This window comes from Ylistrum balloti, unplaced genomic scaffold, assembly GCF_031769215.1.
Source record: "Ylistrum balloti isolate Yb309-2 unplaced genomic scaffold, AGI_CSIRO_Ybal_v1 Utg370484, whole genome shotgun sequence".
In the NCBI taxonomy this organism is placed as follows: Eukaryota; Metazoa; Mollusca; class Bivalvia; order Pectinida; family Pectinidae; genus Ylistrum; species Ylistrum balloti.
In genome coordinates this window covers 48,580-65,242 of record NW_026782316.1, presented here as the reverse complement: position 1 = coordinate 65,242, position 16,663 = coordinate 48,580, and the positions used below count along the sequence as shown (strand labels likewise).

The window sequence follows — 16,663 nt, the reverse complement described above, 5'->3', positions numbered from 1 at the left end:
ATATCACACGATAACCCAGTAAAACTTTATACCATTTATCTGGCAGCACCAACAATATCACAAGATAGCCCAGTAAAACTTTATACCATTTATCTGGCAGCACCAACAATATCACAAGATAGCCCAGTAAAACTTTATACCATTTATCTGACTACACCAACAATATCACACGATAACCCAGTAAAACTTTATACCATTTATCTGGCAGCACCAACAATATCACAAGATAGCCCAGTAAAACTTTATACCATTTATCTGGCAGCACCAACAATATCACAAGATAGCCCAGTAAAACTTTATACCATTTATCTGACTACACCAACAATATCACACGATAACCCAGTAAAACTTTATACCATTTATCAGACAACACCAACAACATCACACGATAACCCAGTAAAACTTTATACCATTTATCTGGCAGCACCAACAATATCACAAGATAGCCCAGTAAAACTTTATACCATTTATCTGACTACACCAACAATATCACACGATAACCCAGTAAAACTTTATACCATTTATCTGACAACACCAACAACATCACAAGATAGCCCAGTAAAACTTTATACCATTTATCTGACAACACCAACAATATCACACGATAACCCAGTAAAACTTTATACCATTTATCTGACAACACCAACAACATCACAAGATAGCCCAGTAAAACTTTATACCATTTATCTGACAACACCAACAACATCACAAGATAGATCAGTAAAACTTTATACCATTTATCTGACTACACCAACAACATCACAAGATAGCCCAGTAAAACTTTATACCATTTATCTGGCAGCACCAACAATATCACAAGATAGCCCAGTAAAACTTTATACCATTTATCTGGCAGCACCAACAATATCACAAGATAGCCCAGTAAAACTTTATACCATTTATCTGACAACACCAACAATATCACCAGATAACCCAGTAAAACTTTATACCATTTATCTGACAACACCAACAACATCACACGATAACCCAGTAAAACTTTATACCATTTATCTGACTACACCAACAATATCACAAGATAACCCGGTAAAATTTTACACCATTTATCTGACAACACCAACAATATTACACGATAACCCAGTAAAACTTTATACCATTTATCTGACAAACCCAACATCACAAGTAAAACTTTATACCATTTATCTGACACACCAACAACATCACCAGATAACCCAGTAAAACTTTATACCATTTATCTGACACCAACAATATCCAAGATAGCCCAGTAAAATAAAATTATACCATTTATCTGGCAGCACCAACAATTATACCATTTATCTGACTACACCAACAATATCACAAGATAACCCGGTAAAATTTTACACCATTTATCTGACAACACCAACAATATTACACGATAACCCAGTAAAACTTTATACCATTTATCTGACAACACCAACAACATCACAAGATAGCCCAGTAAAACTTTATACCATTTATCTGACAACACCAACAATATCACACGATAACCCATAAAACTTTACCATTTATCTGATACAAGATAGCCCAGTAAAACTTTATACCTTTTATCTGACAACACCAACAATATCACACGATAACCCAGTAAAACTTTATACCATTTATCAGACAACACCAACAATATTACACGATAACCCAGTAAAACTTTATACCATTTATCTGACAACACCAACAACATCACAAGATAGCCCAGTAAAACTTTATACCATTTATCTGACAACACCAACAATATCACCAGATAACCCAGTAAAACTTTATACCATTTATCTGACAACACCAACAACATCACAAGATAAATCAGTAAAACTTTATACCATTTATCTGACTACACCAACAATATCACAAGTGCCCACTACATTATACCAATTACTGGCAGCCAAAATAATTAAACATGAAATAATTACTGCCTCGTTCACAGAATCAGCTGGTTAATACAATGTAAATTAGAATGATGTATGTTGAGTGTATCTGTCAAATGGAGAGAAATATGACGAATAAGTCTACAATAGAAAAATCTAAGTATCAATATCTAACTACACTATACACTAAATCAATTTATGTGAATTACCAACTTTCAAAATATCTAAGTTTTTTTTAAAAAATTTTTTGACAATGAAGCGGTAAAGTCACATCTGCAAAAGCCCAAAATAAAAAAGAAGAAAAAACCTTACGGGTTGTTTTTTCTTCATTGTGATCATTACCTGTAAGGTAATTATGCATATAACTGTCACCAGGTAAGATCTATGACATACTGTCCTAATATATTACTGTCTAAATATATATATATAGTACCTGTTGTCAACCATAAATTCTCCTATAATGAATTTTAATTGGATTTAAGTATGTTTTACAAATAACATAACCACTGTCTTATTTTTCTAATTAACATGTAAATTTTCACCTTTCCTCTTGTAAACATCAGGTCAGCTGTAATTGGCGGGCAATTTCAACACGTTAAACATGATTTTTTCAACAAAAACAATGATTTTTCTGTTGAGCGATAACTAGAACTGTTTCTAGTTTGTTGCACTTACATTTCAAATTGTCTCAACATTTCACGAGACCACACGAGACCGCACATATTACTATTGATAAAAGCATTGGCGTCGTAATAATCGCTCCATGTGGTCACTATTCACATCGACGTTAAACACTGTGGGTTGCATGCAGTAAATAAACATTGTAAGCATTTGATAGCATCAGAATTTACACATACATGTCTCTTAATTAGTATTGATGTGTAGTGTGATTTATTTCACATCTTGTGGTAACAACGTGAGCTTGACAGCTGACACAACTAGAGGCCCCGACTCTGTATTACAAGCTAAGCGATCGTTAAATATATACTGACCCTGTTATGTCGCCATGTGTTCTGTCAAAGAACAATATTGTTTCACTTCAAATTTTTTTATGATAATCATGTCAAGACACAAGCAGAAATGTGTTTTGTACTGGACTGGTTTCTTCGTAATGGAATCCAAAGTTATGAAGATCAAAATGAAACCTGTATTTTTACGACAGTCCCTTAACATGTGTTACAATGTAATGTGTCAAAAGATATGTATTTTGTAATTGATCCCCCCAGAAAATGCCATTTCCAACCATTTGTTTCCTGCCCTGCAAGGACACTTTTAGACTCTTTCACATGATATTTGGCAATGTCGACCCTGATATTTCGAACTATAAATTGTTTTCACTTGCATGATTCTGTATAACAGGTTCAGCAATTTTAAATTGATTTTGTTCGACCGGACCGAAGGTTTACCATATATAAAGTTAAGGCAACATCCTTACGAAGGAAGTAAAAAGATTTCACAGCCAACTAGACATTTAAAAGTAAAGCTGACGTGTGTCTGTATTTACTAGGAAATGAAGTAATAGGAAGAAATCCCTGATCATTCTTCATTATGGGAAAATAGCACATTTTGTTTCCAGGGGAAACTGGCTATTTTTGTCAGTAAAACAAGAATTAGTATCATATTCCATCACATTATTTAATTACATAAAATAGCAGACTTTATTTAATCATAATGAAATCATTTCACTCCAACATTTAAATATTATTTCAATTTCTAGACACAAAATTAAATTCAACATCTTGATATTCATCCAATATGCTGATCAAAAGTTCTTTTACAGTACAGTGTACTAAGATAAAAATTCTAACCAAATTTCTCAGCATTACTACACACACATTAAGCTTTACACATGCTGAGTTATATAAATTACTTCCCATCTACTCAGCCCTGTAGCCATGTTATGGATAATTCATGGTATCTACTTCCTGATGGTTACATTTTTAAAATCATAAATGAACCGAGTAATTAAGTTTACCCATTTTCACATTTAAATATTTAGCTCTGTTACTTTTTCTTTCACTTCTATGTTTGCTCTATTTCTTTCTTGTGCTTTGTTTTCCACTTTTGGTGTCCCTCTTGTCAACCCCAGAAAAAGAACAACCTGATATCTTTATGCCACTAATTCAATCTCATTCACTATAAGTTTGTGAATATTGAAACCTGATAAAATCATCGAAAACACCAATTGACAAAAGCTTTGTAAGAGAATTACATCAAAAAGGGTAAAAATTGGCTGCAAATTAGAAATAAACAGAATTAATTGATGTGATTTCCTTATTGGATCCTGAAAAAGCCTCAGTAGTTGTGGGTGAGTGCGTTGATGGGAAGTTATGCTGAAGTAATATATGTGTATTATATTGAAGCTGGATCTACCACATCAAACAGCAAATAAGTCTAAATTGCCAATTTCCTTACAGAATCTCTCAATTTTGTATAACGATTCTGCTTTAACGACTTAGTATGGTCAGGCCTGGAAAAGCCAAAAATATTGATATTGTAAGTGTTAATTGATGGGGCATTTTGCACTGAGAAATGTTCTCTGCGTATTTGTTAATCATAAACAGTAATACAAAATCCACTACATCATTGTAGGGTGGAGTTAGAGTAAAGGACCTTAACATTACAGAAGGTTATAGTCAATTTCTCTTGTTTTCTTAATGTGAAGGTGAATATGTACACACCTGTTTACACAGGTGAATAGAAATACATTGTGTCCCTGTTGGTTTACACACAAATGATCATAGAGGATCAAAAATTCGCGCAAGGTTACAACTTCAGACAATAATATTTTACGACGATTGTGTTTAGTAGGTTTTTTTTTCACAGGTAACAGCCAACACGTTTAAGAAATCAAAACCTGACCCTTCAGATGTTCAATAATCATGATAGTGTATACACAGTCAATATAGAAGTGGCTAGGCCACTCTTGTAGCCCAGGTAATCCTAAAAGTGTAACTACAGGTAATCATACCTAATACATACTACCAACTCAAATCACACGGATACACCACACCATATCTATATAACCCTGAGGTTTTAACTTACAGGAGTAAGTGTGTTGCTTCAATTACCTGGCCAAATTTGAGATGTACACAGACTTTTTAAAGTGTTATTTAATTATTAAGTGTTGTTTAAGATCTACATGTGTTTTGATTGATGACTATTTCAGGCAAATAAAACAAACAAGTATTTAACAATTACTTTCCATCAACCATTTTAAGAAACCTTGGTCTTGCAGTCTAGTAATAGTCAATCAATCAATGAAATTGATCAATAAAATTAATCAATCAGTCAGTACATTTTGTTCGATACATTAACATTACATATCCAGTTGAGAACCAAATATTACGGTAATGCAGTTCATGCTAATTTCCCTAAAATTAGTTTTTTAAACCTTTTGGTTTAATCCCTCTTTAGCTCTGCTAGAAACCTCAATAACTGCTTAAGATTTCATGTTAGTGGAGAATCACAACCGATTAGAGTTGCGAGATAAAATGAGTGGTCTTTCAACAAAACTCCATCAATCATCAACACCAGTAAAGTCTGTCGTCATGTAAAATCCCAGTAATTTTGATACTTCTGAGATAGTTTCTAGACACAAAATTGTCGACCAACATTGAGGGATAAATTGAACATCAAGATTAATAGTGTAGTTTAGGCTTCTATACACAGGGTTCTAAAAGATCGAGGTACAGGTGTTAACAACATTACCTGTAATTAAAACAGGCCAAGATACATGTTTATAAAAATATTACCCCGTTATTATTAGTAATGAACATGTTAAATCTGTAAGAGACAGGGAGTTTATCACAGCCATGACTACACATCTTGAAGACCACTATGTGATGTATGGAGCTGGCACTCCTTATTCTCTCCCACACTGTATCATACCTCTATCCCGTTCTATACAAAAAAATCTTTTTAATGGAGAGACACTACTAATGACTCACCCCGACACTTTTAAATGTCACAGACCATTAAATTAGGTATATCCATGTCATACACAAGGAATAGCTTTCAACAGTACTACACAGCCAGACATTTCTCAACAACCTCACTAACAAGCCGACTGTATTCATTTTAGGGGTTTTATTATTATTATTACTTACAGCCAAAAACAAGTTTTACCTGTTGTTATGAAAAAAAAACCCAAAAAAACTGTTATTTGACAAAATTAAAATGAAAACAAATCAGAAACATTTTGACAAGCTTTTGGAGAGGTTGCTATGTCTGATTGATATTATGGACAGGAGGGTAAAGACTCCTGTGCGGTCTAGGTAGACAAAAAGCAATGCTTTGAACCAAACCTTTGTCTGCAAGTACATAGAATGTTATCAATGGGCTAGCCACTCGGTGTAAAGACAGGCAGCCTTTATCACAGTAGTAGTAGGAGTTTAGTTCCAAAGAACAATTCATATTTTTAATCTTACAAGCCAGATTACTGAGTCTATGTGTCTGGTTTACATTTATTCGTAAACAATATGATTTACAAGAGCTACATATTTCTGACCACTTTTAACATTTTCAAGATTCTACAACTGCAATCTGCTCTATTCAAGCAGTCATTCTATTTACATCAATTTATTTTTGCTGCACATTTTTTAGATCAATATTCAAATTCTGTGTCTGTATATTATCTAAGTCTGTGATTAAACAGACCAGTTTAGTGTGGGCATATATTTTGTGTGGAATGTATATAGATTGGAGTTGATGCTTTTCAGATACCACTAAAAATAAAGCACTAGCTAAACTGTGACTTGAACTCCACCTCCTAGCCATAATTCTAACAAGATTTAGAAGTGTCAACAGACATCTCTTCTACACCAAATAATTCAATATTGACACAGTCTACACATGCCACTAAACACAACACTTTCTCTACTCAAATTAATATCAGCTTACAACATTTAAACCATCTCCACTGACTGCCAACTTTCTCCGTTTTACACATGTAAACAAATCTCAAGCAATTCTAAACATACAGTATACATTATTATAACAGGCCTGTCAATGGCAATGATAGCATTTCAATGACTTCCTGTAAAAGAGAGTTATCTATCCTGAACACAACTTCCTGTTTATTTGTATAATTTTTACTGTTTAGACAGTTTAATCTGGTTCTATCAGCATTAGTGGTTAATACAAACATTTAAAATGTACTTGCATGGAATCAAGAGGATTTCTTTGTAATACCCATTGAACGAGGCAGGGTTACAATTAAGATGTGTTTTGCCATTTCATCACTTCATAGTTATCTTCTTGAAACACTACTTCCTGTGTTTCGATTCAATCAGTAAAAAAGTACAAATGATATAAACAATTTTCAAAAGTTTCAATCCCTTTTCTTAAAATGAAATAAATCATATATAATTTGTTTGGTGCGGCTAATTTATCATTTGCATCTATGTATGCATATATATTTTCTTATTTAATGAAGCAATATGATACTTCAATAAGAGATAAATATGGATGAGTAAGAAATCAATTTCCTTTTCTTAAAACATTCTAAAATGATGTATTTTTCATTGCATGACCTGATCTGACAATACAAACCAAGAGCTGAGATATGTACCCATCACTAGCTAACTTTTCAATCATTTACATTGAAATTGGAGCTACAACTTTATAGCTTTACTTAACACAAGTTTGTGAGGGAACACTGTTATAAAAGTGAGGGACACAATAGAAATGATGATAGATTATCTTTCAGCATGACCTTGTGCCTACGTAAAAAGTTAATACTGGCTATTAATCTTCTTTTTCTGAAGGCTGTGTATTACATAAGTGGGCTTAATCCTTTTGTTAATTATCTGTAGAAGCAGCCAATCAACTGCTCTGCATTGTGAGGTGGTAACACCACTTTTTCATCCCAACTTCATTGATAAGACTTCATACACTGGAAGTGTAGTTGAAGTCATTAACAACATCTAATTAATATGTTGTGAGATATCCGTTCTTGTAATGTACGTAGCAACACATACAGCCATTCCAACAAAAGAAACATTATCTAGTTTTTGCCAATTACAATGCATTAGCGACAGCTTTAAGGGTTCAAAATCTCTTCAGCATCTTTCAACCACTCAGCTGTGAAATATGCACATAGTAATGTGTATATGTAAATCAGCAGATTCAATTTCTATCCTGTACTGAAGCACCAGCATGGCTACATTATTCACAGGGTTTTCTATATCACCTGTGACTAGAGAAAGGAATGTATAGATATCAATATTCAAATTAACAAGATTTCATTGTAAGCGTTTAAGGGCAAACATGTTATTGTATGAAATAAATCGAGGTATATATTATATCAATACAAGTATGTCTTATCCCAATCCACATATCTTTTAAACTTCATCCTACACACTGCTCTACACATCCAACACAAACAACCAATCATATTTATCCTCTACTAAACCCAAACATACAGTTTCTTCTGCATCCTCCCACAAATACATTCCCACACACAACATCTCCCCTATCTCCCACCCCATCCTCTAAAACCTATCTACAACCATGCCGAGCATGTCCCTGACCCCTCACACATCTCAGTCTCCCCTACCCATCAAATACAATGGATATAAAATACCATCCCCTTTACTTCCAACTCCCCACACACATTTCTTTCTAAACACTCTCACAGAATTCATTCTCACCTGCTGGATTTGTATCATCCTAGATAAGTGGATAACAGGTCGCTGGCAATATCATGTAGTTACATGTAAATGACAATGTGTTTGTGTTATTATGAGATTAACTGACACTAATATACATAATCTACACAACACTGGGTTTTTATGCTAGATACTTATATCATGTGAGGAATCAGTTACTGTGTTAATGTGTTAAACACAGTGAATATTTCATATCTCCATGTTCTGATGGTATACTGTTATTGTGTGATAACTTTGTTATTAATAATCAACAAAGTAGGACTTTGTCACATCACTACTGGTGGGACATTGTAACTGTGTGATATAGCATGGTTAGCAACAAAGTAAGACTTTGTCACATCACCACTGATGGAACATTGTAACTGTGTGATATAGCATTGTTAGCAACAAAGTAAGACTTTGTCACATCACCACTGGTGGAACATTGTAACTGTGTGATATAGCATTGTTAGCAACAAAGTAAGACTTTGTCACATCACCACTGATGGAACATTGTAACTGTGTGATATAGCATTGTTACTAACAATGTAAGACTTTGTCACATCACCACTGGTTACAATGTTATCATGGTTCTATATCCAGCTGTGTTATATCTGATAACTGTTATTATTGATCTATATCTGCGTTATGTATTTACTAACTGTGTTATATGATCGAGTAGTACTTGTTCATTCCTATCCTGATGAATCCTCCAGGTACTGATGCTTACCCACATTGATTCATTACAAACCAGTTGGTAAATGACAAAGGTCACACATGCTATTAAACTGATGTAGGTTTGCAAAAAATCACTTATTTATGTTTTGTTATATTACACAAGACAATCATGAAAATCATTTGCCATGGTAACGCTTTATTTTTTCAAGTAAAACTGATATAAAATAAAAGACTTCATGAAAATGTATGACCACTTAAAAATTGTGACAATCCATTGCCACAACTATGATGAATTGGTTCACAGTATGAAGGCTATTTGTTTAACACATATTGTGTAAACAAGATGGTATGTCTAGCATCCTAGTTGCCAGGACTTCTGTTTGGCTAGAAATCAAAAATATTTAGTATTACTTTATACCATGTTGTGAAAATCTTATTTAACATTTTTTTTTGCCAATACCAGACACAATATTAATGCAGTCCAACAGATGGAAATTTGTTTACAAAAACCCTTGTGAAATACATTCTTTACACAGTGTGCATTTCTATAATCAAAACTGCAGATTCAATAAATCAACAAACAAATTGACCGTAACATTTTAGCAATGTTGTTCATATGTATAAAATGCTGCAATATAAGATTACACTGTTATTGTGTGAAGTGTAAAGTATATGTACAGCCAAATATTTTAACACAGCTCAATCTTTATAAAAGATAGTCAGATGTAGTAAAGCCTGATTCATGTATTAGAGGATAGAATGTAATATAGCCAAATCTGTATACAAGACACAGGAATATGTTATATAGCCAAATCTGTATACAAGACACATGAATATGTTATATAGCCAAATCTGTATACAAGACACATGAATATGTTATATAGCCAAATCTGTATACAAGACACAGGAATATGTTATATAGCCAAATCTGTGTACAAGACACAGGAATATGTTATATAGCCAAATCTGTGTACAAGACACAGGAATATGTTATATAGCCAAATTTGTATACAAGACACAGGAATATGTTATATAGCCAAATTTGTATACAAGACACAGGAATATGTTATATAGCCAAATCTGTATACAAGACACAGGAATATGTTATATAGCCAAATCTGTATACAAGACACAGGAATATGTTATATAGCCAAATTTGTATACAAGACACAGGAATATGTTATATAGCCAAATCTGTATACAAGACACAGGAATATGTTATATAGCCAAATTTGTATACAAGACACATGAATATGTTATATAGCCAAATCTGTATACAAGACACATGAATATGTTATATAGCCAAATTTGTGTACAAGACACAGGAATATGTTATATAGCCAAATCTGTATACAAGACACAGGAATATGTTATATAGCCAAATCTGTGTACAAGACACAGGAATATGTTATATAGCCAAATCTGTATATCTGTAATTTGTACAAGACACAGGAATATGTTATATAGTCTGATTTGTGTACAAGACACAGGAATATGTTATATAGCCTAATTTGTGTACAAGACACAGGAATATGTTATATAGTCTGATTTGTGTATTAAACAGGCAAATGTAACATAGGCTAGTCTGTATACAAGGTAGGAAAATGTTATGTACAAAATATGAAAATGTGTTTTTGTCTTATTCATGTACAAGATTGGAAAATAGGAAGGCAAGGATTTAAACCTGAAATCAAGCAAGCTGGATGTTTATATATCCATTTGTGATAATCTATAGCTCACAGGGCTGGTCAGTCTGTGTGTAACGGCCAAACGTTCGTGGAACATACCGAGTCAATCGACCGTAACATATAAAGGTACATCAGCAAAACAACACAATGTTGCAGGACATTATGTGCCATTGATTTCATAACTTAAATAAAACCACAAACCTGAACAGCATAAGGAGAAGAAATTAATCACTATAACGTCGTAAAGCTCGTACAAATATTTGATTATATATATATGTATGTTTGTCATATTTGTAAGGTAAATAAATGCATGTGGCTCAGCAGATTTCCCAGGTGCTTCATTCAAAAGATAACACAAGTCGAACCAATATATAAACATATGTGCCTATCTTTACTGAAAGTCTGTAAAATGTATTAAATATATTTCATTATCAAAATGTCAGAGCTGAAAAAAATAGAATGTTGTCTGAAGTAATATGTAACACAGGAGGATAAAACAGAAAGTAAGAAACCTAAGATATACACCTGCTAAAAAATGCTCAAAAAAAAAAGAAATTCTTAAATCATTAATGTGCCATCGTTGTCATATGAGTAAGTAGTGAGATTAAGCCAGTAGATACGTATCTGTATAAATAACATTGCTGTTTCCATGCAAACTATAAACACTGGTGATTAAGCAAAAAGGTTTCAGTAGATAAATCAGATCTTGTCTGAAAAACAAAATCATTATTCTGACCTGTCAAAACAAATTAAAAAAATGTAACAACATAAAAACCATGCATGTCATTATAATAACCAATTTGTACATCAAAGCCAACAAAGTTAAACATTGTTTAAGTAACCAGTAAATCCCTACAGTGTTCAATCTGATACAATGTTTAACCAACTCTACTGTTGTCATTGTATCAATTTAAACAAATTATAAATTTAATAAGACTGAAAATTTGTGACTGAACAATAAATATAAGGACATTTCGGTTATCTGATTGACAATCAAACTACCATACTTAGGGATAGGGCCTCTGTCATTGAACACTAAAGGTAAACAACAAAGACATTTTTCAAGTTTGATTCACACGTGTCAAGTTATAAATCGAATGTGGATTATATGTTATAATGGTCATTACATGGAGACCCATGACCCCACGTGCATCGCTGCCTGTAAGGTGCCCCCGCCATGTGATTCCAACACCCGCGCTCGCTACCAACCCAGCCAGTGTCAACAGTGGGGCCCGGGTTAACGATTGGCCAACCCATTTCGTCAGTGGTAATTCGAAAAAAAATGTTTACATGCTTTATAACGGTATATACACATAATAAACATCACAGACAATAACTGGCAATAGCGAGTTAGAATCAATTGTTTCCAACTCGAACGGAAATGCACAAATGCATGTGAATCCCCCTAATCAATTAGGGTAGCAAAGATAGACCCCGTACTGGATGCTGCTATGATTACGGCTGAGGCGGTTTGTAATCAGAACCAATAGTTTACATACCTCAAGATCCTCGAAGGTTTTGAAACTTATAATAGCAAATCCGTCTATAATATCTTCCTCGCATATCGTGTTGTGTTTCTTCCGCCTGGGCTTCGAGCGTTTGTCTTTGCTCGGCCGAGACGGCGAGTCGTCCATTTCATCTCCACTAGCGTCCGCGGTTGTCTTCCTCTCCCGGCGTTTTGTGAATCGCTGGTGTTTCTTGGTCTCGACCGCGGTCTCCATCGAAATCTCCACGATTCAACAGGACCTGATACACAAATATTAAACCCGCATTGCACACACTAGATAATAAACATGAACTATACGTAATCCTGGCGAACAATATAGGCTAGGGAAGGTAAGAATCCACTGAAATCTCGGAGCTCGATATGTACACAGGCCGCCGTGTTTGAAATGGCGGAGCATACAATATGGCCGAACCACTCAATTGATATGGGCATATGTTCATCCGCGTACAACGCAAAACTAGTACGGTACTATAGTTCGCGCTAGATAGAAAGTGGAATATTTCGGTAACTTCGGTGGAATTTGATTATATAGATATAATAACTATTTGGTAACTATGTTAAAGTTATTGTAATCGTCTTGTACACACACATGTAGACCGTGTATCGATAGTATAGACCTTTTAAATCACCTCTGGCTATGAACTAATGAAGTTGTCGGGACATCTAATAAATCTATTAATGAAATAATTCGATTTTTTTTACTTTCGACATTTAAAAATTATAATGTAAAGTAATATGAATTATTGCATTCTTCTGTATGTTATATCCTTTACTTTTGTCACCTGTTTTTATTTACCTTTTTTGAGAGATTTTAAATGTAATGAGATCTTATCATTTTCTTATTGAGTGAAGGCTGTCAACGTTTTAAGTACATGGGACAACAGAATTTGGTATGTTTCTAACTTAATTTCATTACTTAAAGTTAAATAAATTTACAAAAAATATTTGCTTTCATGTTTAATATATACAATAAAGTGTGATAAAAAAAACACAAAAACACACAATGAACAAACTTAAAAATACAAAAATGGAAACATTATCTTCAAGTTATGAATAATAATTACAACACCTGTTTCTGAAACTTAGCTGATTTCAACCTCCCCCCCCCCCCCACCATTTTTTTTTTTTTTTTGAAATTTGACTCCTTAACATGATCCTACCTCATCTATAGTTGTTAATTTAAACAGTCAAGTAAACAGAATGGTTATGAAGATCACAATATACAAATGTTTAATTACGAAGTTTCGAAAACTTACACAAGGTAGGCTTGATTAAAAGTGCAAAGCTCTGACGCATATTACCTACTAAAGTACAGAATAAACTTTTGTTCTGGAATGTGCAAAAATCATACACAGATGTATTTTTATAGCATACATACATAGTAGAAATCATACATTACCTAATTTTCTTCCTTTTTACACTTTCTAACAAGGTTTCAAAAATTTTCTTTGTTTCTGTTTTTTTCTGAAACATATTAAGGTTCTACAAGGCAAACTTTATATTGTCCTATAACAAGTTAGGAACATACATATGTAATTATATAAATTTGTAAAGACTTTTATGGTGCTATGAAAGTGATATTTTTTTAATATTTAAAACAAAAAAATACAAATCACATATAGAATATATAATGAGAAACTTTTCAGGTAATAGTCAATCTTTATTGCTTCAACATGGCTTTAAATTCATCAGATAATAAAGTTTAAAGGCTGTTAAAAGTTTTCCCTAGAATAGACTGTCACAATCTGGCAATAATATCATATACTTGTTTATTACTATTGATGTTATTGGTGTGTAGATTTCACTATTACAGAGCTCTTTAACAAGAGTAATAATATGATGTTTTCTCTCTTATAAATGATGAACTATTTGTGGAAATCTGCTTGTCATTTTTTTCAAACACTTGTAACAATTTCTGGGTGTGTTTAATTAGTGACATGTATTGGGGTAATTATTTATTCATAAATACATCACTTCCAAGTTTATACACACAGATGTCTACAAAAGAGACAAATCAATGAAATTTGCATTGAGTTACAAAACTTTTCCCATTGTCATCATTTTACCCGACAACCAGATGTTACGTAACCTAGGCTTCAGGTATCAAAATAATCTTCAAATTTGTCACATAGGAATTGTGACTGTTCCCAGTAATGGATGTCATCATCTTCGGTATCATTTACATCATCATAAGCATTATCAATGTTGTCAGGTGTAATACATAGACTTATGAGGACTTAAATACTTCTGTATCCATTATCAACATCTATTATATCATTTTATTTTCATCGTCATTCTTACCTATTGTAAACATCACTTATAAAACAATCTTTTTAATTGGAATAAATATGTGTTCATCATGTATCATTATCTAATAATATCATCACTATTATCATCTAATGATACCCTGTCCTCTCTCTCATCATCACTGTCATCATCTAATGATACCCTGTCCTCTCTCTCATCATCATCATCATCACTGTCATCATCTAGTGATACTCTGTCCTCTCTCTTATCATCACTGTCATCATCTAGTGATACTCTGTCCTCTCTCTCATCATTACTGTCATCGTCTAATGATACCCTGTCTTCTCTCTCAATATCACTGTCATCATCTAATATGATACTCTGTCCTCTCTCTCATCATCACTGTCATCATCTAATGATACCCTGTCCTCTTTCTCATCATCCCTGTCATCATCTTATGATATTCTGTCCTCTCTCTCATCATCATCATCATCATCATCATCATCATCATCATCATCATCATCATCATCATCATCATCATCTAATGATACACAGTCCTCTATCTCATCATCATCATCATCATCATCATCATCATCATCATCATCATCATCATCATCATCATCACTGACATTATCTAGTGATACCCTGTCCTCTCTCTCATCATCACTGTCATCATCTAATGATACCCTGTCCTCTCTCTCATCATCATCATCATCATCACTGTCATCATCTAGTGATACCCTGTCCTCTCTCTCATCATCACTGTCATCATCTAATGATACTCTTTCCTCTCTCTCATCATCATCATCATCATCTAGTGATACCCTGTCCTCTCTCACATCATCACTGTCATCATCTAATGATACCCTGTCCTCTCTCTCTCTCATCATCATCATCATCATCATCATCACTGTCATCATCTAGTGATACCCTGTCCTCTCTCTCATCATCACTGTCATCATCTAATGATACCCTTTCCTCTCTCTTATCATCACTGTCATCATCTAGTGATACTCTGTCCTCTCTCTTATCATCACTGTCATCATCTAGTGATACTATGTCCTCTCTCTCATCATTACTGTCATCGTCTAATGATACCCTGTCTTCTCTCTCAATATCACTGTCATCATCTAATATGATATTCTGTCCTCTCATCATCATCATCACTGTCATTATCTAATGATACCCTGTCCTCTCTCGCATCATCATCATCATCATCATCATCATCATCATCATCATCATCATCATCATCATCATCATCATCACTGACATTATCTAATGATACCCTATCCTCTCTCTCATCATTACTGTCATCATCTAATGATACCCTATCCTCTCTCTAATCATCACTGTCATCATCTAATGATACCCTGTCCTCTCTCTCATCATCACTGTCATCATCTAATGATACCCTATCCTCTCTCTCATCATTACTGTCATCATCTAATGATACCCTATCCTCTCTCTCATCATCACTGTCATCATCTAATGATACCCTGTCCTCTCTCTCATCATCATCATCATCATCATCATCATCATCATCATCATCATCATCATCATCATCATCATCATCATCATCATCATCACTGACATTATCTAATGATAAGCTGTCCTCTCTCTCATCATCACTGTCATCATCTAATGATACCCTATCCTGTCTCTCATCATCACTGTCATCATCTAATGATACCCTGTCCTCTCTCTCATCATCATCATCATCATCATCCTATCCTCTCTCTCATCCTCACTGTCATCAACTAGTGATACCCTGTCCTCTCTCTCATCATCACTGTCATCATCTAATGATACCCTGTCCTTTCTCTCATCATCACTGTCATCATCTTATGATACTCTTTCCTCTCTCTCATCGTTTCCATCATGATGTAATTTGTTGTCTCCTTGTCATTATCACAGTATTCCTTGATATTGTAGATTAGCTTGCCTGTTAGATTGGATTTCCTGACAAAACCTATTGGTCCATCACACACTGTTATCTGATTGTACTTTTATTTGTTTGATACAGATACTCCGAAGTAA

At 33.8% G+C, this 16,663-nt stretch overlaps 2 protein-coding genes across 4 annotated transcripts in view; both read right to left on the bottom strand.

The window, feature by feature from the left end:
• LOC132555412 (autism susceptibility gene 2 protein-like) overlaps positions 1-12,736 on the bottom strand; it is a 229,548-nt gene extending 216,812 nt beyond the window's left edge. For all 3 annotated transcript variants that reach the window (XM_060219762.1, XM_060219763.1, XM_060219764.1), the window contains exon 1: positions 12,372-12,736. In XM_060219762.1, coding sequence (XP_060075745.1) covers positions 12,372-12,593 — 222 coding nt within the window. In that variant the 5' untranslated portion in view covers positions 12,594-12,736. The remainder of the gene's footprint in view (positions 1-12,371) is intronic.
• A 2,010-nt stretch (positions 12,737-14,746) lies between these two features.
• On the bottom strand, positions 14,747-15,513 carry LOC132555401 (prostatic spermine-binding protein-like). The gene is made up of 2 exons (XM_060219750.1): positions 15,271-15,513; positions 14,747-15,016 (listed from the first exon to the last, which is right to left on the bottom strand). Exons 1-2 carry the CDS (start codon positions 15,511-15,513, stop codon positions 14,747-14,749), a joined length of 513 nt encoding a protein of 170 aa, XP_060075733.1.
• Positions 15,514-16,663: the final 1,150 nt, after the last annotated feature.

Bases quoted from the DNA above. Each gene is read 5' to 3' on its own strand.
- LOC132555401 (XM_060219750.1), bottom strand. From the start codon at position 15,513: ATGAGAGAGAGAGAGGACAGGGTATCATTAGATGATGACAGTGATGAT. The intron at 15,017-15,270 runs GTATCACTAGAT...TGATGATGAGAG, and splicing joins ATGATGAGAGAGAGGACAGG to AGAGGACAGAGTATCATATT.